At 36.0% G+C, this 25,696-nt stretch overlaps 1 protein-coding gene across 1 annotated transcript; it reads left to right on the forward strand.

The window, feature by feature from the left end:
* The first annotated feature begins 1,924 nt into the window (after positions 1-1,924).
* Positions 1,925-21,215, forward strand: LOC149418318 (beta-hexosaminidase subunit alpha-like). Its single transcript, XM_089639089.1, is given in 9 exon segments — positions 1,925-2,101; positions 12,720-12,821; positions 13,209-13,417; positions 15,062-15,126; positions 15,129-15,170; positions 17,115-17,319; positions 19,590-19,806; positions 20,530-20,726; positions 21,038-21,215. Coding segments are annotated over 9 exon segments (1,392 nt in total).
* Positions 21,216-25,696: the final 4,481 nt, after the last annotated feature.

Below are 25,696 nucleotides of genomic sequence, written 5' to 3' on the forward strand. Positions count from 1 at the left end.
ATAGAGAAACAAGAGCGCGTGTTGCTTTTACGTCCAACAAATGGCTCTGTTTGAAAAAAAAAGGTTTTTACTTGTCACAGGTGACATCCATATAATATAGGTATTAGGTATATAAAAACACACGCGTATTTCAATGCAACTTTGTGTCAAATTTTCAAAGCAATCAGTGAAGATCTTTCCGAGATTTAAGGTTTTCATAAAACGATCATTTAGATTTATTTCTATAGATAGATGAAAATGACAAGTCTATGTTGGAACTTCTTTGATAACTGATGGAATACCGTTGACGACCTCTGTGTGATGTAAAGATTTGTATTAATTACTAATATATTTTCGCTAAGAATCGAAAGAAAAACCTCCTCTAACCATGATCTAACCTATAAGTACAACAACTTGGTAGCTAGTGTGGAAAACAATAAAAGTAGGGTTATGTCAGTGAATTTTATTTTAGTTTTCCTTCCGTAAATAATAACGCATCCGTAGAGGACGTGATAAGAATTTTCAACTAAACACGTATTCCTAACGGAACCCGCCTATCGTCCAAATTCGAAGATTGCATAAAAAATCACTAATTAGCGTTTTGTAAAAGTCAACTACGATAAGCACCAAACAATCTTTATTGTATTTCGTTACCACTTTAAAATAAATACATTTATGTTTAGGCGCCCATCATAAGCGAGAGAAATTAAGTACTTATCTTACTGATAGATAATTCAGTAATTGTTTATAATGGTATCAGTCGGCTCCTACTAGAGAGCAACTTGGCTGACGTAAATATCTCTCTCAATGAAATTTCAATCGCTCTTCTCGTTTTAGTTGATCAACTCGTCACTTGAAAGTATATTAACAATTGTGAACCTTCTTTCGACAAAGTTGTTCAAGTTTTTAGTTAGAAATCTTGAAATCATTAAAATTTGATCGAATAAAATTGAAACGTTTGATCCCGCTATAACTACAAACTTCATCAACTTTGTTAAAAAAAGTGTTCACGCTGGTCAATATGCTTTCAAGTGTCGAGTTGAACAACTAAAATTGAAACGTCTGAACCCGCTGTAACTAAAAATTTGATCAACTTTGTTGATTAGAATCTTATTCAATGCCGCCCCGGGAACAATTAATTGGATAACCAACACCTCTGCCAACTGCATGGCCGGCCGAATAAGGAGAAGCCTGTTGAAGGAGACCCTTTTATATCTTAAGCAAGACCCTCTCGACCGTCTCTCCTGGACATAACTACCTTACCTTCCCACCCTTTATACCTTTTAGAACATCGTCTCCTTATTTTTCCTTGAAAAGACTCCTCACATGCCATCCCCATAATTCCTGCGATTTCTCTACATGAAGGAGAATTGCTACTACCCGTGGCTCTATCCTGCCGACTTTCTTTTGGGTATGCTCGAAATGAACCATCTTCGGATCAGGAGGGATGTACACATTGATACACATTTTTTCAGACAGAATTGTGGTTGGTTTTAAAACTCGGTCTTCGTGGAGAGCATTCATTTCTATGTTCCCGATGTTTATCTCCGTCAGCAACAACTAAGACTATTTCCCGGCCTGCAGAACTAATTTGCCTGCAGGTCATGCCGGTGGGGAGAGCAATCTTGCTGTTGAACAGAATCTATTCGGATATCGACATTTTTAGCATCAATGAATGAAGCTGATATTGATATTTAGTTGATATTCCCATTATCTATATTTATGTTAATCAAAAATTATTTAAAATCGCTTTAAAACGAATATTGTGTAACGTTTTTAAAATTAATAAATTAATTGAATCCACAAAGACGACCCAGGACCCGAAGGATATTATTTTTCCCAGAGTTTAATGTGTTCTAAAAAAAATATTAAGAATTTATGTAAGTTTAGTATTTTTGATTTGTTGTCGGTGGAGAATGAAGAACTCCGTTTTGTTGTAGAGACCATGGCAGTATTGAAAGCAGCGCTGCTGGTGATGGCCGTGGCCACGTGCTCTGGTTACATCGAACACCCTGGGCCCAGGTTCGTCCCCACGCAGGGAGAGGTCTGGCCCAAGCCGCAGACACAGACATACTACGAAGGGGAGAGACTCTCCCTTTCACTCGAGACCTTCAAATTTCGGGTTGGGTTTTTTATTTATCTATCAATTTTTATAATTATTATCGTACTACCTTATGTTCCTGTTTGAGTTTTTCGAAATACGTAGTATAACGTAGACAGTAATTTTCCTATTATTTTCAACGTCAAGTGTGGAAAATTCCATCAAAATTCTTTTTAGAGGAAAAAACGATAGGGTAGTTTCACAAAATCTCATGTTTTGAAGGTCAAAATGTGTGCGAAATTCCATCGATCTCGGAATAAAACTGTAGATTTATAATACTTTTCTAACATATAAATCAGACAATCTCCAACTTATTACTTATCACCCCAAAATTATTATGTAACAGAAAAAATAGTGTTTCAATACAATATAATTTATTGATTGTTCGAAAATTTGCATTACCCAATATAATTCTTGTATCTTGTACACAATATGGGTGCCGTCATACAGATAGAAAGTGACTGACAGGGAAATGCAGTGACTTTTTTCCTTTTCTGCAATTCAATCACGCGATAGTTTGAATTCCCTCTTGACAAAGCAGTTCCATTTTTAAATTATAATTTAATATTTTTTACAATAATGGCGCTATATAAATTATCCAATTTAATTATCATTAAAATATTTTTTGTTATATCTGGGTAATTTTCACACAATCAGTAACAAGTTTTAAAATGGCACCTAGGTTCAAAGCGAATCTCAGTTCATTAAACCAGAGTTAAATTGTAGTCACAACCGAAAACCGGGCGGAATCTTGGATGGAAGGTCCCAAAAATTGGTTATGTCAAAGTAATTCCTCAGTGAGAGTGAATCTCTGGGCTCGTGGCTAGTAGTCCGGTTGCACTTACTTACGTCACGTTTTGCTACGGCAAATCCCAAGTGGTCATTTCTTTTATGCATAATCTGCTCATCCGAATCTGCAAGACATGTTAAGGCGGCGATACACATGCCTGTAAAATGGAACAGTAGCTTGCATGCATGTTAATGGCATGTACAAGTTACTGGCGCAATGAGAATACACATGCAAGTTAAACTTGCATGCAAGTTGCGTCCTTGCATGCCTGTATTTGCAAGACGTATACACATGCCAGTCACTAGACAGTACGTGTCTCAAATCACTCTGAGACTGAGTAGTCTCAAGCTTTTTGGCAATGGAAAACATTCGAAGTGAATTAAATATCATCGTATTGTAATTGGCAGTACAATGTGTGGCTAATTTAATGAGAGAAAAGCTACTGGCATGCCCCTACCTGTCGCGACGTTCACACATGCCGGTTTCATAGCCCCCCTCGTCCCCTCCCTCAACTTGCATGCCAGTAAATCAAATGTTGTGCAATCTACTTGCAAGGCAGGTACAGGCATGCAAGTTAGCGTATACACATGATAGTAGCTGGCATGTGCAAGGAGCTTGCATGCAAGTGTGCCAGCTACAGGCATGTGTATTCCCGGCTTTAGATTTGGAAAAAAGTGCGTCCGATTGAATACCAAAAATTTACGACGAAATGCAATTTCATGATTTGGCGCTCGAACAAATTTTGTTCAGGTGTTTGGTCTGATGTAGATGACGTAGGTACAGATGTGGCGGTTTAACCCGTGGCCATTGAATCAATTACAGCATATTCACACTGACTTTAGAAATGATATTTACATTACACGTGCGGCAACCGGTGAGGAATTGTCGAAACGACGACTTTTTGAATCACTCGAGACGATCAATACTTGAAAAGCTGTTAGATTGGTATTTTTCAGCATTCTCTCTTCCCCGAAATGGATTATTTCTTTCCATGTTGTTTGCACAATGGTGTATGGTATTGCGATGATTCATTTGCGTCATTTTGCGAGAAGACATTCACCATGTACGAAATCACGAATCGAAATTTCGAATCACATGCAGTCGTTGTTTTCCATTTAGAATTTATTTTTTTTGCATTCGGCTGTCTTCCCAGTTCTTCTTCTACTTCTATAAATGGAATGATATAAATTCATACACAGATAACATTTTGGTTATAATAATAATTACAATAATAAAACATTTATTTGCCAATAGATAGATCGGTAACCCGAATTTTCGGCCATTCCAAGCAAAGCGGTCAACATTTTGCAGTGTTATCGTATTTCTTCTTATCTCCAATGTTTTCCCTCTGCCTTGACTACGTATTTTAAAAAACATGTTTTCTTTGTTCTTAAACATAAATCATATTTATTACATATTCAATTAAATTTTTTATTACTTGGATATTTTTTAACGATCTAAATAATAAACCAGGTACGGGAAATATCGCTAATATACCTTTTTAAATAAAAATTTCATATTTTTATGTGAATACCGCACAAGAGTCCCAATTATTCGGAGAAAGTAAGTGGGACTATGGAATCCCCAATTGGGGTACGTTGTGAGAATGATTGAATGGTGAAGGGAATGAGAAGGGAAAGGGGAAGGCTGGGAAGTAAGTACCTTGCTCTTCAGATCTAGTCGCCAAATAGGGCTAAATCATAAATAAATAAATTTCTTAAATTTAAATTTTTAATGGTGATCTTTCTCAAGGGCGATACTCGATACTGAAAGAAAAAATATTTTTTAAATTTTCTTTTGAATTTGATCAAAAAAATTAAAATATTGAAATCCTTTCTTAAACGGATAAACAATTTCATTGGCCTTCCTGGGGTCTGGGAGTCGAAAGGTATTAGCTATTAGCAACACCGGTTTTCTTTCAAATTTGTTTAGAACTCACTTCTGTCGATTCTTTTAATTTTTTGTATCTTTTTTTTAAGATGGATAAACTTTCCCGGATTACTTACAAATAACTTATACCCTGACAATATTTGAATTCCTGCTACTTCCCTCATTATAATCAAGGGCCTTACTGAAAGTACGTTCCTACTCGTATCTACTTAAAAGATAATTTTGTAAAACAATAACTTGAGAATTCGCCTGCATCCTAACTATTTCTCACTGATTGACTGGTAGATAACAATTTTTAATATTTTTTTACATGTAAATAAGGTAAAAGTATAAAAGAAAATATTATTTAAATCTATTTTTAAAACAATCTAAATTTCATTTAAATGGATAGGATTTATCCCCTATATTTTTTGTAACTTCTGGTGAACCACAGGGATCAAATCTTGGCCCTTTACTTTTTCTAATATTCATAAATGACCTTGGGTCAAAACTAAACTGTGATTTATTCGCCGATGATTTTTCGTTAAATTAAGTCCTCTCCCTTAATCGACATAAATCGAGAATGCAGTAGATCATCTACTTTAACATGGATACATTTTTATCTAGATTTTTATATTCAAATTATTTGAAATTGGTAAATACCTCGATTATGAAGATTTACGTAAAACACATGTCAACTTGCGTTCCTTAGGTTTTAGAATGAGTTTATGTCAGGTACTCTCGAGTGCACAGTATACGATTCCCCACAATGTTTTCGAATCCATGAAGGGGGGGAGTTAACTGTCCTAACACATCGTTCTTGAGATTATTTTTCTCAGACACGGCACTACACAAATCATCCGAATATTATTGATTACAGTGATCACCTACCTAGGCGTCTTCTGGTTTTGACAAGAGGTGTAAAAAATATACTCGCGCCAGGCGCTGTTTGACTCAGGTCCAGCCCTGGGGGAGTGGCTACAGCATTTCAGAGAAGAATTAATCCCCACAATTTAAATTTGAATATTTACCTTTTCTCTCAAAAATATTTATCTTCCCTAGATCTAGGGAAATTTCCATAGACATTACATCGCTGCTTCGACCTCAGAACATATTATATCCCATTTGTGCGGTACTCGCATATAAAAGTCTCAGTATTTTAATAAAAACTGGAAGGTAGGTGTAGGTATCTGTATAATATATATTTATTGTTTGTTTCCAGGTAATTGGTGACAACACTTGCCACTTTTATTTTAATATAGCTGTGAACCCATTGACTAAATACAACATCAATGTATCAACTCTTCAGAGTTTTCCACTGAGCATAAATTGTGTTGAAATGGAAGTAGGTCGACGCCCGCAGTGAATATTAAACTAAAGTGGTTGTTGAGTGGGGATTTAACAATATATTATTTATCTGCCTTGTGTTGTATCAAAATAAATAAGTCACTTATTGTATTCACATTCAGCAATTATTTGCCTTATAATTACTCCAAATTCTGTGTCAATAAACATAACACTTATCCGTTATCTGGCCCTTAAGTTCAACGGGTTTAAGGTCAATATTGTCTGTCCTAAATACTGATCAATACACTGTGTACATATTTTTAAACGTGTATTCGTAATTCGAGTGGATAATATGTAAGAACTACTCACAGTGACAAATAAATATTATTTTTATTTATCTGATAAATGAGTGTAATCTTTAATAGCCTTTCGCCATATAACTTCTTAACAAACGGTTTGCAATCCTTAGAGCATAGGTGTCAGGTAGGTATGCTGTCCTTGTTCTACTGGTTTTACATGTGTCAGGTAGGTATGCTGTCCTTGGTCTACTGATTTTACATGTGTCAGGTAGGTATGCTATCCTTGTTCTACTGGTTTTACATGTGTCAGGTAGGTATGCTGTCCTTGTTCTACCGGTTTTACTGTGGGTTATTTTATTTTCTTTTCGTGTATTATGCCTAAATACTATAAAGATTAAGTTTTAGATGTATTGTAAAGTGTCCTTAATGAAATAGAAATAATTAAAAACTTATAGGTTTATACCAGATATAAAAATGTAATTTTTGTATAGCTAAATAAAAACATGGAAGATGCTCCGAGGAACTTTGTTTTTTTTTACATTAGCTCCACACAGGAGGCCCTGATGAAAAAATTCCCCTCAGGGCCTATGTCACCTTTGGGGATGCTGTGTGGAGGGTCTTTTTGAGGAGAGGAAGGAGTGAAAATGGGTCATGAACAACAACATAGGCCCTGAGGGAAATTATTTTCATCCGGGCAGGGGCGGATCTAAAACCCAAAGCAGTCAGCAAGAGGGCAATCCAATAAATGCTTTCGATTTTTTTTTTCGAAAAGTCTACAATAGTTTTTATCCAAAAATATCCAGAATTTCATTGAAAGAAGAGAAACGGGTGACTTGATTGAGACATTCAAAATTTTATCTGGACATTATAGTAGCACCTTGCATACAAGAAGTCTTCACCAACAACAAAAATATAAATCTCCGTTGATACTAAAAAATAATAACAACACCTTTTGCAATCCAATCCTAAGAAACACTTCCTTTTAAATAGAGTAGTGTTTGCATAGAACAAACTTCCACAGCATGTCATCCAATCCTAAGAAACACTTCCTTTTAAATAGAGTAGTGTTTGCATGGAACAAACTTCCACAGCATGTCATCCAATCCTAAGAAACACTTCCTTTTAAATAGAGTAGTGTTTGCATGGAACAAACTTCCACAGCATGTCATCCAATCCTAAGAAACACTTCCTTTTAAATAGAGTAGTGTTTGCATGAAACAAACTTCCACAGCATGTCATCCAATCCTAAGAAACACTTCCTTTTAAATAGAGTAGTGTTTGCATGGAACAAACTTCCACAGCATGTCATCCAATCCTAAGAAACACTTCCTTTTAAATAGAGTAGTGTTTGCATGGAACAAACTTCCACAGCATGTCATCCAATCCTAAGAAACACTTCCTTTTAAATAGAGTAGTGTTTGCATGGAACAAACTTCCACAGCATGTCATCCAATCCTAAGAAACACTTCCTTTCAAATAAAGTAGTGTTTGCATGGAACAAACTTCCACAGCATGTCATCCAATCCTAAGAAACACTTCCTTTTAAATAGAGTAGTGTTTGCATGGAACAAACTTCCACAGCATGTCATCCAATCCTAAGAAACACTTCCTTTTAAATAGAGTAGTGTTTGCATGAAACAAACTTCCACAGCATGTCATCCAATCCTAAGAAACACTTCCTTTTAAATAGAGTAGTGTTTGCATGGAACAAACTTCCACAGCATGTCATCCAATCCTAAGAAACACTTCCTTTCAAATAAAGTAGTGTTTGCATGGAACAAACTTCCACAACATGTCATCCAATCCTAAGAAACACTTCCTTTTAAATAGAGTAGTGTTTGCATGGAACAAACTTCCACAGCATGTCATCCAATCCTAAGAAACACTTCCTTTTAAATAGAGTAGTGTTTGCATGAAACAAACTTCCACAGCATGTCATCCAATCCTAAGAAACACTTCCTTTTAAATAGAGTAGTGTTTGCATAGAACAAACTTCCACAGCATGTCATCCAATCCTAAGAAACACTTCCTTTTAAATAGAGTAGTGTTTGCATGCAACAAACTTCCACAGCATGTCATCCAATCCTAAGAAACACTTCCTTTTAAATAGAGTAGTGTTTGCATGGAACAAACTTCCACAGCATGTCATCCAATCCTAAGAAACACTTCCTTTCAAATAAAGTAGTGTTTGCATGGAACAAACTTCCACAGCATGTCATCCAATCCTAAGAAACACTTCCTTTTAAATAGAGTAGTGTTTGCATGGAACAAACTTCCACAGCATGTCATCCAATCCTAAGAAACACTTCCTTTCAAATAAAGTAGTGTTTGCATGGAACAAACTTCCACAACATCTAATAGTGTTCCTAAATATTCATACAATTTTGCAAGGGCAGATTATCCACTCATAACAAAATACTTAGAAAGTACAGACTGGTCCTTTTTAGACAAAAACACAAATGTTAACCAAAATCTTGAATCTTTTTACTCCATCATCAACACGGCTATTGAAAAATATGTTCCCTTAATTCAATTCAAACCATCAAAGTTCCCCAAATGGTTTAATAATGACTTAAAACACTTAATAATTAACAAAAAAATCTGGCACAAAAATTTCAAAGAGAGCAACTCTATCTCAGACTACAAAATATTTCATAAATATAGAACTGACTGTAAAAAGCTCTCCAAAAAATTATATCAAACATACATACTCAACACAGAAAAGTCTATTCCTTCAAATACCAAAAACTTTTTTACACATGTAAACTCACTAAGAAAAAACAAACCTAGCCTACCAACATACATGTATTTCGAAGGGAAAAGTAGTAGTGATACTAATGACATCGTTAATTTATTTGCCGACTTCTTCAAAAATGTTTACGATAATGATATCCCAAATGTTCAACTTCCACCCTTTCATCCAAAGGAATCGGTCCACATTCCCGCTTTACATATAAATGTTCCTGATGTTATACGCAAAATAAAAACACTCGACTTAAAGAAAAAAGCGGGTCCTGACAAAATTAGTCCTGCCTTTCTAATTAACTGTGCATCAATAATAGCCAATCCACTATGTCATATATTTAACCAATCATTAAATTCTGGATGCTTCCCCGACCTATGGAAAAATTGCTATCTAACACCTGTATTTAAAAAAGGCGATATTCATGATGTCACTAATTACCGACCCATCTGCATGCTCTCAACTATCCCCAAACTGTTTGAAAAACTTATCCTCGATAAAATCTCCATACATATTAACAACATCATTGTAACTAATCAACATGGATTTATGCCAGGCAGATCCACACTAACAAATCTCTCCTTATATGAAAATTTTATAGCATGTTCACTCGAAAACAAAACCCAAGTCGACTCAATATATACAGACTTTGTAAAAGCGTTTGACAAAGTTAACCATAAAATTCTTCTTAATAAACTTAGTCAAATCGGAATTGAGGGTAAACTATTGGAATGGATAAAAAGCTACTTAACAAATAGAAATCTACAAGTAAAAAATAATTCTAACCTTTCACACAAATTCATAGCTACTAGCGGTGTACCCCAAGGGTCACATTTAGGCCCAATACTGTTTCTCCTTTTCATAAACGATATTGTTACTGTATTTGATAAAAATGTTGAAGTGCTACTTTTTGCCGATGACCTTAAACTATTTAAAATTATAAAAACAATAAATGACTGTATTCAAATTCAATTAAATTTAAATAAACTTCAAGATTGGTGCAAAACTAACAAACTTTATCTCAATATTAGTAAATGCCACATTATAAGATTTTTTAGAACAACACAACCCCTTAACTATCAATACAAAATTAATAATGTTTCTCTCGCCTCTGTAAGTGAAATTAACGATCTCGGCATTATTTTCGATTCAAAATTTAACTTTCTTTCACATGTATAAACAGTCACCAACAAAGGACTAAAATGCTCGGCTTCATTCTCCGAAATGGCAGAGACTTTAAAAATATTTCAACACTAAAAATCTTATATTCCTCACTTGTTCGAAGTCAAATCGAATATAATTCTCCTATTTGGTGTCCTTACTTTAAAATCCACTCCGACTCTATTGAAAAAATTCAGCATAAATTCCTAAGATACATTAACTATAAACTCGGTCTACCTATAGAATCAATAAATTACAATCACTTGATGAAAGAATTAAACTTACTTAAACTCTCAGATAGAAGACTTATTTCCGATTTGACTTTTATTTTTAAAATTGTCAATGGTATTATAGACAGCCCTGATATATTAAGCCTAATTACCTTCCATATACCCACTAGAACCACTCGATCCAAAATTCTTTTTAATTTCAATAACAATATCAGGACTGAGTCATTTAGAAACTCGCTTATACCTAGATTGCATGCAGTTGGCAATGCTTTCTCAGAAGTAGTAGATGTGTTCAACTGCACGGAATATAGTTATAAGAAGGCTATAATAACATACCTCTGTCGTAATTATCAAAGTTATTAGGCATAATACCATTCTATCCATAAGTTATCACAGAACCTAAACTATGCACTTACATCAGATATCAGACAGAAGAGTGTTATCTAATAATTTTATATACTTAATCAAAACTATAATTTTTCCCAAAATTGTTATGAGATGTCTTACTGACAGCCCTGTTTCAATAGAGCTAACTCTTAGTTCTCAGCAAATTCAACCAAATCCAATATTGAAGGTAACAATAACCTCAATACTAAATTACTGTACGGATTGAAAATAAAAATGCTATTGTACCTATGTATACCAGATGTTATTCTTGTTTAATTTTCAACATAATTTCTCAGTAATTATTCTGTTTAACATAATACTGTTTCGCTCCTGTGAACCACTGTAAACATAACTCATGTATATTGTAAAAGCCTTTTACGGCGTCTAAATATAAAAAAAAAAAAAAAAAAAAAAAAACATGTCATCCAATCCTAAGAAACACTTCCTTTTAAATAGAGTAGTGTTTGCATGGAACAAACTTCCACAGCATGTCATCCAATCCTAAGAAACACTTCCTTTTAAATAGAGTGGTGTTTGCATGGAACAAACTTCCACAGCATGTCATCCAATCCTAAGAAACACTTCCTTTTAAATAGAGTAGTGTTTGCATGGAACAAACTTCCACAGCATGTTATCCAATCCTAAGAAACACTTCCTTTTAAATAGAGTAGTGTTTGCATGGAACAAACTTCCACAGCATGTCATCCAATCCTAAGAAACACTTCCTTTTAAATAGAGTAGTGTTTGCATGGAACAAACTTCCACAGCATGTCATCCAATCCTAAGAAATACTTCCTTTTAAATAGAGTAGTGTTTGCATGGAACAAACTTCCACAGCATGTCATCCAATCCTAAGAAATACTTCCTTTTAAATAGAGTAGTGTTTGCATGCAACAAACTTCCACAGCATGTCATCCAATCCTAAGAAATACTTCCTTTTAAATAGAGTAGTGTTTGCATGGAACAAACTTCCACAGCATGTCATCCAATCCTAAGAAACACTTCCTTTCAAATAAAGTAGTGTTTGCATGGAACAAACTTCCACAACATGTCATCCAATCCTAAGAAACACTTCCTTTTAAATAGAGTAGTGTTTGCATGGAACAAACTTCCACAGCATGTCATCCAATCCTAAGAAACACTTCCTTTTAAATAGAGTAGTGTTTGCATGGAACAAACTTCCACAGCATGTCATCCAATCCTAAGAAACACTTCCTTTTAAATAGAGTAGTGTTTGCATGGAACAAACTTCCACAGCATGTCATCCAATCCTAAGAAACACTTCCTTTTAAATAGAGTAGTGTTTGCATGGAACAAACTTCCACAGCATGTCATCCAATCCTAAGAAACACTTCCTTTCAAATAAAGTAGTGTTTGCATGGAACAAACTTCCACAACATGTCATCGGTTCTACTAATATAAACCAATTTAAGGCCCGATTGGATTCTTATTTGGAGAGAAGAAAGGATTACAATTATTTGTAATTAAAAAAAAAAATCAATCACTTTTAAACGTATTGAGAAATCAGATGTGGTTGCATCAGCAGAATAATGATTATAATTTGTGAAATATAAATCTTTTAGTGTTGTTTAAAACGGAACTCTTTAAAATATATCAGCTTAACCGGCTAGTAGCTGGGTGAACAAATGAGTAGGATTTTCACACAGGCGTCGCAAGTCCAATCTAACGTTAGCTAAGTCCTCCATCGTTGCAAGTCTAAGCGGATATCTGGCCCTGTCATAGACGATGCGTTAGGCCTTTATCTGGCACTAAGCTCATCAAATTTATTACATACATAACGTAATGTAAAGTCGCGCATGAGAACAATATTATTGTTATGACTTGTTATGTTTCAAGTGAAATTTTATTGTAGGTATGTACCTATATCCCCATCATGGTGGCCCTGTCTATGGGCATGAGTTCCGGGACACCCTCTGGCCGGGGACCCTTGGCTTATGTCCCGCGTACCGATAGGGTAGAGAAATAAAAATAAAATAAACATCAATATTATTGTAAAACTATTACGAATTGTAAGATTTAAACTAGGTCGGGTCTCCAGCGACCAAATGTTTTCAAAACATCAGACAAAAACAAAAGCATTCGGTCGGTTTTTTTTTCCATCGGCCACGAAAAACAAAAACATTGTGGCCCTTTATATTTTTGTTGAATACCGCACCGCAATATGTTATGAGGTTGAAGGAAATGGGGAGGAGAAGGAGATAGAAGGTGGGGAGTACATGACTATTGATCTGGTCACCAAATACGGCTAAAGTCATTCCAAGCAACGTTTAGAACTTTTCTGTACTTACTCTATAGTAGAAAGTATTTACCATTCTATTCTGGAACCGTTCATGTTATGCAGGAACTGTTGATTAACACCACGTCCATCGTTGACTTCCCCCGATACACTCACCGCGGTCTCTTGCTGGACACCAGCCGCCACTTCCTCTCGCTGAAGTCCATCAGGACCGTGCTGGACGGGATGGTGTACAACAAGCTCAACGTCTTACATTGGCACATCGTCGATGACCAGAGCTTCCCCTACCAGAGCGCCAAGTTCCCCTCTCTCAGGTCTGTACCTACCTACATTAAGAATTCACATTCAAGTGTACATTGTAAAAAAATATTTGTTTTCCATTTTATGAACTTCTGTGTTCCTCATTTAAATTTTATTTTTATTTATTTCTTCGTTAAAACCTACCCACGTTTATAACAATCAATATTTTAAAACCAATCTTTGTCGAACTCATTCATTCAGACAGTTCATTCGTGAGCCGAGTTTAGAAAATTGTTATTTTTTAATGGTTCTGTCCACACGACGCACTGAGGCGCGGCAATGTTGGTAAGCTAGCAAATAAATAATTAAGCGGTCAAAAGGGTAAATATAAATGTATGACATCAATTGTGATCATAATAGTTTTGAACATAGGTTCCAGTATATATTTCACTTGCTACCAGTGTTGCCAACTCAGTTCCTTTTTTTTTTTTTTAAAAGAAAGACAAACATTCCCGGGTTACGAATAACCTGACAATATTTGAAAATCTCCTACTACCACCACAGTAAGCTGAAAATGTTGCTTGAGTTGTGATGGAGGACTTAGCCAGCCGAGAATTGAACCCACTACGCCTGAATGGGACCCAAGCGCGATGTCAACTCGGCCACCGACAGTTCTTTTAAAGCTAGATTTAGCTCTAATTGATAAATTGTGGCCGTCAGCTCCAAAAAAGTGGTTTAGCTTCTTAGCTCGTTTATTTAGGTAATCTAACGCCTTTTTAAATACAAAATAGGGGAGAAAAATATATTTTAGGGAAAGGGATAAAGCTAAAAATCTGGGGAAATTCAAAAAATGTTGACGAAAATAACGCAAATTCTCAGGAAATTTGGAATATTCCAAGGAAATTTTTGGTATATTCTGAGAAAATGTGGAATGCGGAAACTTTATGTAACTTGTTTCGAATTTTTTTAGCCCCCCCCCCCGGATTACTAATAATATGAGGAATAATTTTTCACCGAAATTCTCTAGCAATCCCCCCATGGGCATACCATCATTGTCCCAACCTAGACTGTAAAGGGTTTTATTGGCAACACTGCTTGCTAGTTGGTAGCAGCACTGTACGCTGTGCGGGGGTCGCGTTGTGTGAACGGAACCTATTAATCGTTCATACACAATTTGGTAGATCAATGAGAACGCTAATTTAAATAACCAACATTTCATTTTAAAGATAGACAAACATTACCAGATAGCGAAATAACCTAACAATATTTGAATTCCGGAATGTTCATCACGTCTGCCCCTTGTCCTATTTGGTTTGGAGAACCATCACTCCGTCAAGATGTCTCCAGGGATCCGGCCTCGGAAGATATTTTTACCAACTTTTTCTGGACGTCTTCCCTTTGAAAATGCCGCCATATTATCTCGCCCCATCGTCGACCTTCTCACACGTCACATCCACTGTTTACCTATATATACAATATATTAAACATTTCTTCTGAAATTGACATTTTTCGATCGAATCTCAATCATTTCAAGAGCGAAATAATGGTATTCTTTAGCCCCTGTCATTATTAATGTACCTATTATATTATATAATTAATGTTATTATAATTAAGCTATTAACTACAAATTATAAAATGTAATTGGTTTTATATGTAAACTGTTTTTCACAATAAAAATAAAAATAAAATATGCGGCTTACTATGTATTCTATTTTCAGTGCTAAGGGAGCCTATCACCCTCTTTTGGTGTACTCCTTAGATAACATCACGGAAATTATTGAATACGAGCTCGTGGAATCCGCGTTATAACAGAATTTGACACACCTGGTAAGGACTTCACTGCTTTATTTATTTCTTCAATATTTTAATACCTGCAAACTTAAATGTTATTATCAAGCGGCCAGAAGAAGAACTAGACACCATTTTTAATATTCAGATAAGAATATTTTAACATACAAATAAAAAATAAAAAATAATATATATATAATAATAAAAAATATATATATATATATAAAAAGGGAAAATATTCCCAATATAAAAGCCCAGCTACACTACTCGCGAAGTTGATCGAAGTTGACCTAATACGATAGTGTGGGCACGAACTTCGCTTCGCTTCGGGCATCTTCGCTTCGCTTGGCCCGACTTCCGATTGTTGTCGGTAAATGCGCCCGAGTCAAAGGACTCGAAGTTCGAACACGAAGTGTCTGCCCACACTACTCGGTTCACTTCAGTTCGCTTCGAGACGTCGTGTTTGGTGGTTGTGCGTGCGCAGAGTCATAGTGACTATACGTAATAAAATATGGCTTCTACACTGTGGTCACAGGACCTAATTTTTTTGTTTCTAGAAACACTCCAATCCGAGGCGGTTATTTGGGACCCATTTGAAAGGGACTATAAAGATAACTAACTAACCATCACGCCGTTTCCCCGCAGGGGTAGGCAGAGAGGACGGACCGCCAAACAACTCGGTCTTGGCACACACTCCTTGCCTCATTCACATTCATACATCGTCTCATACATACTCTTCTATTATTCTGACTCTTGACATGGCCCGACTCGAGTATCTGATTCACTTGATCGTGCCATGTCTTCCTCGGGCGTCCCCGACTTCTGCTACCATTCACATTTGCATCATATATCCTCCTTTTTTTATATTTTTTTTATAGTGAATACCTCACAAGAGTCCCAACTGCTCCCGTCTGGAGCCAGTGAGACTATGGCATCCCCAATTGGGGGATGTTGTGAGGCTGAAGGTAAGTGGGGAAGGGAAAGAGGAAGGTGGGGAAGTACCTGGCTATTCAGATCTAGTCACTAAACACGGCTAAAGCCATTTGGAGCAACGTTTCAATTCTGAATGGTGGTCTTACACCAGGGCGATACTGGTAGTATCTTCCACTCTGGAACGTGCCGCAAATATACTATATATTATTTTAATTAATTAATTGTGAAATAACACAAATTAATCAAATAAAATTTATTTGCGCACGCCGGGTTCGAACCCGCGACCTTCGGAATGGCAGTCCAATGCGTTACCACTGGACTATGCCGGCCGTCACACTCCTATCTTCGCTCATTCGCTCTACATGCCCAAACCATCTAAGCGTCCCTTACTTAATCTTACTCATTACGCTTACATCAGCCTTGCACTCTTTGCGGATCTCCACATTCCTCACACGATCAAACATGGTTTTACCACACATACGCCCTTGAGGTGATTTTTCACAAAAACGGCGCTTTACAAATTATCCAATTATTATTATTATTATTATTATACGCCTCAGGGATCTCATTTCAACAGCATTTAATCTACTTTCATCCTTTATTTGCCACTTGAACGTCCATGTTGCCTAGTGCACGGACTCCGAGAGACTGAGCTACTCGCGAAGTTGCACGAGTGTGTGGGCACGCACTTCGGACTTCGGCTAACTTCGTCGAGGACTTCGTCGAAGCGCCGAAACGAGTAGTGTAGCGGCCGCTTTAGAGCGAGCTGTCATCAGTTTAAATTGTATTATTATTATCTTCGCAGAGATGATTTCCCATGTACCAAATTCTTCAGATAGGACCTTCTACAACTTACCTGTACCCGTTCCCACACATAGATTTTCTTTTTTTTCACCCCTTACTCACATAACTAAAGCCACCTCAACCCAGGTCAGGACACTGAATCATATTGGCCTGTTATTTATATGAGATTCTTGTAAATAATCCATTCTACTTCACATAAGTTCTTGTTTAAAACATTTAGGGACTGACAACCTCTTTGTGTATTAGCCCATACCAGGTCATGGGGTGTGGCGTACCCCTCGCTGCTGACGCAGTGCTACAGCAACGGTGTGCCCAACGGGGACCTCGGGCCCATCGACCCCACGTCGGATGAGGTCTACACCTTCATGGAGGACCTACTGACGGAGGTCACGCAGGTCTTCCCCGATAACTACTTCCATCTGGGAGGAGACGAAGTCGATTTCGATTGCTGGTGAGCATCGGTCACATATTCCTGTCAAATAATAGCCCCTTACAAAGACTTAAAACTGCGGTGTAAACTTTAAGTGGCGCATAATTTCAAAATAGTAAAAATATCTACTTATTACCACGGTATAACATCTGTGCAATAGGGTGTATCGAACAAAACTTTTTTTGCAAATTAAAAATATCAAGTTGAAAAAAGTTGTGTCTGTGAACCCACATATATTACAAAAAATTAGCCCAATTGAAAAACATTTAGGTTCTCGCAAGAGGCCATATTTTTATTCAACTTTTAATGTGATTACAAAAAAAAAGTAAGTAAAAAATTAGTCAGGTTTTGTTAGATTTGTCGTTCCCAGCACCATTGACTCTAATTATGAAAAATAGAAGTACCCAAGATGCAATCGCCAAATTATTGAACATAATTCAGGATACATTACACAAATCTTTGAAATGTCTCGAAATCTTCATAGATCATAAAAAAGCTTTCGATAATATTTCGCATGATAAACTTATTAAAAAATTAAATTGTATTCGGATAAACGATAAAGCTCTAATATGGATAAAAGTCATTTATTTGAACGATACCAAGTAATGAAGTAACGACTCAATTAGTCTACCACTAATAAGTAATTTCGGGATACCGCAAGGCACAGTCCTAGGCCCCCTACTATTTATAATTTATGTCAACGATATTTTCAAACTACTACCAAACATAATACCATATGCCGACGACACATCTATCATAGTGAATGGGATCGACGGGGATGTAGTAAACGAACAAGCAAGTAATAGCATGAACACCTTAAAACAATGGTTCGATACAAATCTTCTCTCATTTAACACTAACAAAACATAATACATACATTTCTCAAATTAATAAATTAGTAACCAAGGCTGTTCAATATTGAACTCAGTACCAGAAATTAAATATCTCGGAGTGATAATAGAACAACATCCGAAGTGCAAGAGCCATATCTGTGAATTGGTTAAGCGTATCAGAAAGTGTGTTTAAATATTCATAAGATTAAGAAATATTTTAGATTCAGTAACTTAAAAAGAGCATACTACGCACTAATCCAGTTGTTAATTCAATATGGAATCATTGGATGGGGAGGGTCATACAACAATATTCTAATCCCGATAAAAGTGGTCCAGAAGCTAATCATCAAAGTAATTCTAAATAAAACCTCCACATATTTAACAGAGGGGGTGCCTCGAGTAGAGGATATCTTCAAGAAAAATGCAATTATCCAAATTTACATAGATAATATCATCAAAAACTTTGAAACCCACCTATCAAAAAGATATCAATACAACATCAAAATACCGAAATTTAATACCATATCTAACGCAAAACAACTATATCTATTTAGGAATAAAGTATTTTAACAACCTTCCGATTGAAATAAAGAAATTAAAAAATATCAACAAACTGAAACTAAAACTGAAGTTATATTTGTCAGGAATAATTAACTAAATTATTTCCTGTTTTTCCCTTTCTTTATATTTATTATTAGTCTATATTCATCTCTACTTTATTTATATGTATCTAATTACTCACTTAATTGCTCAATATTTAGTATGTAACAGAATCCTATATATGTACACCTACATATATAGATAATTATAATTAGTGTAACTCGCTCACCAAGCACAAGAACCAGTTTCTTCTTTGGTGGGATTGCGATTGTAAAATTATTTTGTACCCATATGAAATTTATTTAACACCACTGTACCCACTTTTCTATATTAAATTTAAAAAAAATGAAAATAAGAAAAAAAAAGTTAAAAATAAAACCCTGCACTAGAGTAATTTTTATTATTATTTATTTTATTAATTAAACATATTTTTACTTGACATCCCATCGTTTAAATTTATCAACTTGGAAAAAATCTATATTAAAAAAATAATTAAAAATACTTAGCATCTTAAACTCTCGTCCTCCACCAATTAAATAAGGTGCTCCCACAGTCGTTGTGCCCACAATACGTGTAGCTGGGGCCTTAAAGAGTAGTTGAATGCGGTGCAGTGCAGAGAGTGCAGACCACGCAACATATAGTCAATTAATGCTTGCTATAATATCCTATTGTACAATACGAGTTGCGGGGAAACCTGAGGGATGTTTTGTTCCTGGTTTTGGGAGAACGATAACGTGCGGTGTTGATTATTGAATGCTCGCTCCAGGGCGACGCCTAAGACGACTGGCATGCAGACCTAGATGTCCCACTCTGAGCCCTGACCTGAAACTAAAACATTTGAACTATTCTTTATGTCAGGGAGTCCAACCCGAATATCACCAAGTACATGGCCGACAACAACATAGTCTCTTACAAGGCCTTGGAGAAAATGTATACCCAGAAGATAGTGGCTGTCATGGCCAAGCTGAACTCCAGTTCCGTGGTGTGGCAGGATGTATTCCTCAACGGGGTGAAGCTGCCGGAGGGAACAGTGGTACAGATCTGGACTGAAGATTGGTGGGATCTTATGCAGAATGTAAGTTTTTTTTTAAACAATGGTTCTATGAAAAAATAGATCAGTGATAAAACATGATATTGATGAAAAGTTAAAAAAAAAACAAACCTAACCTAATCAAAGTTAAACTAAAATAACCTAACCTAACATATTATTTTATCATGTTCTTTTCTGTCACTGTTCCGCTTATCCGGTTACCCATTACGAGACATCGGAGTATACTCGTATGCAGTAAATTATGCACTAAAATGTCAAAATGCAAGATGCCTAAAATCTTGTAGGTACTTATATAGAATAGGGTGTAGACCTCGCATCCAAAAAAGTTGTTCATAATTTTCTCTAATAATAAATCAAAACCAAAATTTCCTCTGAAAGATTTGTAAGTAGGTACTTAATACCTACTTATATAATTATAAACCTTATAACATTGTTTTTATTTAAAATAAGGAATTACACAATTTTTCCAAATGATCGTCATTATATCAATAATGACATTTCTTTTTTCAAACTTTCGTCAGTCAGGTAGGTATCATAATATTGAAAAATAAAAGCAAATGAGAAAGTCCAAAAGAATTCGACGATTTTAAATTTGAATAAAGAATCTTTACTGATTAGTAATATTGTAGCCATACTCAAGGGATGAGTGGTTATTTATGCTCAAGGGACTCAAGGTAAGGCTTGCTTGAAGTGTTGCAGATTGGAAATTCAACACACAAACAATTGAATGAATTTGTTGTCTGGCAGGTGACAGCCAGCGGCCTGCCCGCCCTGCTCAGCAGCTGCTGGTACCTGGACCAACTGTCCACCGGGGGAGACTGGTCCGATTTCTACGGATGCGATCCGCAAGACTTCCCGGGCACCCCTGAGCAGCAGAAGCTGGTGATGGGGGGCGAGGCCTGCATGTGGGGCGAGGTCGTAGACGACGTCAATGTCGTATCCAGGTAACAGTTCTCATTATTTAACCTCATCTAACCTAACCTTACCTCACCTAGCCTAACCTCATCTAAAACAATCTAACCTAACGTTTGTCTTACCTCACTTTAATTCACAGAGGTTTTCAATAACAAATTAAGTTTGCAAGCAGAGTTTTTAACTGAACTATCAGGTAGGAATGTTTGTATGCTATATCAGTCCCAGAGCGAGGTCGTAAGTACGTCATCGACGATCGTCCTCTTCCTTCCCACATGTCTTGTACGAAAGCAAAAAAGATTCACATTGTCTGAATACTATTAAAACTGAATATGTCCAACAGAATATTTCCACGGGTGAGTGCCACAGCGGAGAAGCTGTGGTCAGCATACACCGCTTCGAACCTGACAGAAGCTAGCCATCGCTTAGAGGAACACACCTGCCGTCTCATCGCCAGGGGGGTCAAAGCACAGCCGCCCAACGGGCCCGGCTTCTGTTTAGCATTATACGACAAGGAATAAATGTACAAACGGGATCCAATTCAAACGAAATCACGCACTCCTTATGATGGATGAGATTGAATATCCCCCTTAACGCCTGTTTCTCTTTATGTGAAAAAAAATTGGCAAAAAGGGTTTCATGACAAAAAGAACCTGTAAGAAAAGACGTGGAAAAAAACTTACTTAACCCAACCTGTTATTTTATAATGTTCTATTGCGCATTCTACAAATTAAGCCGACGATATAAATGTTTTATATCGTCGGTTACTACCATTTGTCAAATTTTACAGGAGGTCCAAAAAACCTAGTAGTGAAAAAAGGGTCATTATTCATTATTGAAGTGAAACTTCTTTAGGCGCGTAATGGATTTTCGATGGACGGAGTAAAACCGAGTCAGGATCGACACGAAAATGCGGGTACCCCCACCACCGCTCACCGTTCACTGTCCCTCTCTCACCATATGCGCTTGTTGAGGTGGGGGAGCCGCTCACGAACGTTCTCTCTCTTCTCTTCTTTCCTCTCTCTCAGACACCAGCGAACTGCGCCACGCCAAGCATCAGCTGCTTGGTTAGTATACTGCGTCGTGAGTGTAATACGAGTGAAATACGTAATTGATTGTGGTTCATACGGTTTAACAAAAGAAGTTTCACTTCTGTCTTGCGTAGGCTTGACACACCCACTTTTTTTTTATTTATTTTCAGATCATACCATGTTTTTCTGTAATTATTTCGATCAATAAACATTTGTACGTTAAGGTTTTCTGTTTTAAAACGGAGCTTACTTGATTCTGCAAATTGCAATTTAAATAATTTGTGTTTAAAAACAAAGTGGATTTTTTTACGTCTTTACGAGTTTTACTATTCGAAGCGGGACTAATTTTAACACCAAATAGCATTGACATCTACTTACGCAATCTACGAACGTTATTTTTTCCAGTCAGTCTAACAAACGTAATTCAGTAATAAGATTCGATAGTCGAAGATTTACCCATAAAAACATTTTTACAGACATGAAACACATTTTTTTTCATACCCGTAGAACAGACACTGCACACCTACATTGCATCTGAGCATTAGAGATGGCAATCAGTCAATCAGACTTGGATTGTCAATCAGACGAAATGCCCTCCTTTGCACAGAATCAAGTAGGTTTCAAAGTATTGTGGTGCTCCAGCCCAGAGGTGGCTTCCAAAATCAATTGTTGGTTGTACTTAAGATTTGTATCGGGTTAGCAGTTGGTCACTATTTAAGAATCCGCTAGACCTGAACAATACGCCAAGTTCTTGGAAGCCAGATTTACTCGGGCTTCTATAGAGCCCACTAACTACAACTACGTCAAACATTATAACTAAAACTTCAAAAGTCTAAGCTGAACAAATATGGACCGTCTGTCCAGTTTCCTTTATATTTAAACTGAACAAATATGGACCATCTGTCCAGTTTCCTTTATATTTAAACTGAACAAATATGGAACATCTGTCCAGTTTCCTTTATATTTAAACTGAACAAATATGGAACATATGTCCAGTTTCCTTTATAATTAAACTGAACAAATATGGAACATCTGTCCAGTTTCCTTTATAATTAAACTGAACAAATATGGAACATCTGTCCAGTTTCCTTTATATTTAAAGTGAACAAATATGGAACATCTGTCCAGTTTCCTTTATAATTAAACTGAACAAATATGGAACATCTGTCCAGTTTCCTTTATATTTAAACTGAACAAATATGGAACATCTGTCCAGTTTCCTTTATATTTAAACTGAACAAATATGGAACATCTGTCCAGTTTCCTTTATATTTAAACTGAACAAATATGGAACATCTGTCCAGTTTCCTTTATATTTAAACTGAACAAATATGGAACATCTGTCCAGTTTCCTCTATATTAAAACTGAACAAATATGGAACATCTGTTCAGTTTCCTCTATATTTAAAGAGTTTCCAGACACCATGTAACTAAGTATTACAGAAAGTAAAACAATTACAGAAGGACAAACATCAACGGGTTACGAATAACTTGACAATAAAGGTATGTCATTATCTTTCTACTTCCATCATAAAAACTCTAAAAATAATATTGCTTGTGCAATGATAGAAAACTAAACTTAGAGAGGATTAAGCTCGGGACGTCTCTAACTGTAACCTATATAATTAAAAATGTAAAAATGTATGTTTGTTCACAATCTCCAAAAGTTCTTCACCGATTGCTTTGAAATTTTGACATAACGTTGCATTCGAATACGCGTGTTTTCATATACCATTATATAGATGTCACCTGTGAAAACAGTAAAAATACAGAAATCAAACATTGTTCTATGGGACTGTCGATATGTACATAAAGGTAGATACTTCCTTAAAGTTTGCAAAGCAATAAGTACATACTTGCAGAAAATTTTTGTGATATAACTCTTCCTTTTACTCTTCCTCTTACTTTGAGGATGCTGTGTGGAGACTATTTTTGAAGGAAGGAGTGAAGATGTGACTTGAAGGGATGTTGTACGAGGGATGAAACACAAAGGCAGCAATTCATTCCACAGCCAAGTTGCCGAAGATAGAGAAAACTGTGAATATATATTTTTCTAAATTGTTCTCTATTTGGTGACCTGCTAAGATAAGTATGTACAACTAATTTTATCTTTATTGGATCTAAGTAGACTTATTCAGAGAACTAATTAATTTTGTTCTTGTACCAATTAAGTTGAAACGAAGTGCTATTTCAATAATTTGTGCATAGGGTAAACCGTCTATTGAATGAAATATTTAAAAATGTGTGAAAAACATTGTTCTTTGTACAGGGGAAAATATTGTATGCATTTATTATTTCATTTTGATTATAAACATTTTTTGGGTGGAAAGAGCGACGAAAATAATTAAATTATTGAAAAATAAAGAGGTCAACCAAAACCTAAAACCCCTGATGAATGAACAAAACAAAAACCATTGAATGGACCATGTAAACGTTTTTATTACCTTGAAACATAAAGTGGTATAAATGAATACCTAAGTAATCTTTATATTTAAAAATTCAGTTTACCTATGTTTGTGCTTGCAAAACTCGACAGGTTTGTTCTTATTAGTGCCAGGAGTGTTTAGAGAGTGGTTTGAAAGGTAAAAGAAGTCGGGGACGCCCGAGGAAAACTTAACGCAATATCTCTGCACCGGAATGAGACACAGACCCGAATTAATGTCAATGTAATGTAGTTATTTAACAGTAACATTGGAATTTACAGTGGTGAATGGTGGAAGAAGTGGGAGACGTCCGAGAAAGACATTAGCAATAGCGAAGCACTGCGGTGTCCACTAGTAACTAATAAAATAAAATAAAAATCAGTCATCAGCTGAAAACATTAGAAAATATTAAGAGCAAATCAATGTATTTGACGGCCGGCATAGTCCAGTGGTAACGCATTGGACTGCCATTCCGAAGGTCGCGGGTTCGAACCCGGCGTGCGCAAATAAATTTTATTTGATTAATTTGTGTTATTTCACAATTAATTAATTAAAATAATATAGTATATTTGCGGCACGTTCCAGAGTGGAAGATACTACCAGTATCGCCCTGGTGTAAGACCACCATTCAGAATTGAAAAGTTGCTCCAAATGGCTTTAGCCGTGTTTAGTGACTAGATCTGAATAGCCAGGTACTTCCCCACCTTCCTCTTTCCCTTCCCCACTTACCTTCAGCCTCACAACATCCCCCAATTGGGGATGCCATAGTCTCACTGGCTCCAGACGGGAGCAGTTGGGACTCTTGTGAGGTATTCACTATAAAAAAAAAAAAGGAAAATAAATATTCAGCAATTGAAAGATCTTCAGGGAATTTAAAAAGTCCACGTCTGATAATCATTGGGACATATAGGACTCTTTTTTTCTGATCAATATCATTAATATATTTAACATTTGGGTAGGTGAAATAAATATACTCATGTTCTCCTTTCCTTGTTAAACTTTTCCTCAAAAAGTCGACTTTGTATTTCTTGCTTTCATCCTTCATCATCCAAACTTTTCAAACAAAAAATCGTTCACTTTTGTTAGTGGAATGTCTTATTGAGATTAAAGAACCATAATGAATTATTATTTCGTGTTCTTTTTATGTTGGAAAATTATCTTGGTTTCCTCAACTACTTTTTAGGGTACTTTCATCACCGGAACACCGGTCTAGTCAGCATTCAAAATTCTGCTTTGTTCGTTAGCATTTTCTTTGGATACTTATCATTAAGCTCAGCAAACCAACTGCAAATTGCCTTGACGCTCGTCTTTTTGACATTACCTCAGAATTACGTTTGGTAACCGGGGGGAGTCTTTCCAAAAAAAGTTTAAGCCATTACCATTACCTGACCATTGACGAATTATGTTTCCCGTTTCGATTCCTTAATGAAGTTTTCGACTGTGTCCTTTTCCTCTTCAGGGTGCATTGTAAATCTTAGTTTAGCATCTTTTTTAAATTTCATTATCAATATAAAGTTTTTTTACAGTTTTTTTTTTTCGATGTCTGTC

Source organism: Hesperophylax consimilis, chromosome 13 (assembly GCF_061612785.1).
Source record: "Hesperophylax consimilis isolate HC1 chromosome 13, BYU_Hcon_1.0, whole genome shotgun sequence".
In the NCBI taxonomy this organism is placed as follows: Eukaryota; Metazoa; Arthropoda; class Insecta; order Trichoptera; family Limnephilidae; genus Hesperophylax; species Hesperophylax consimilis.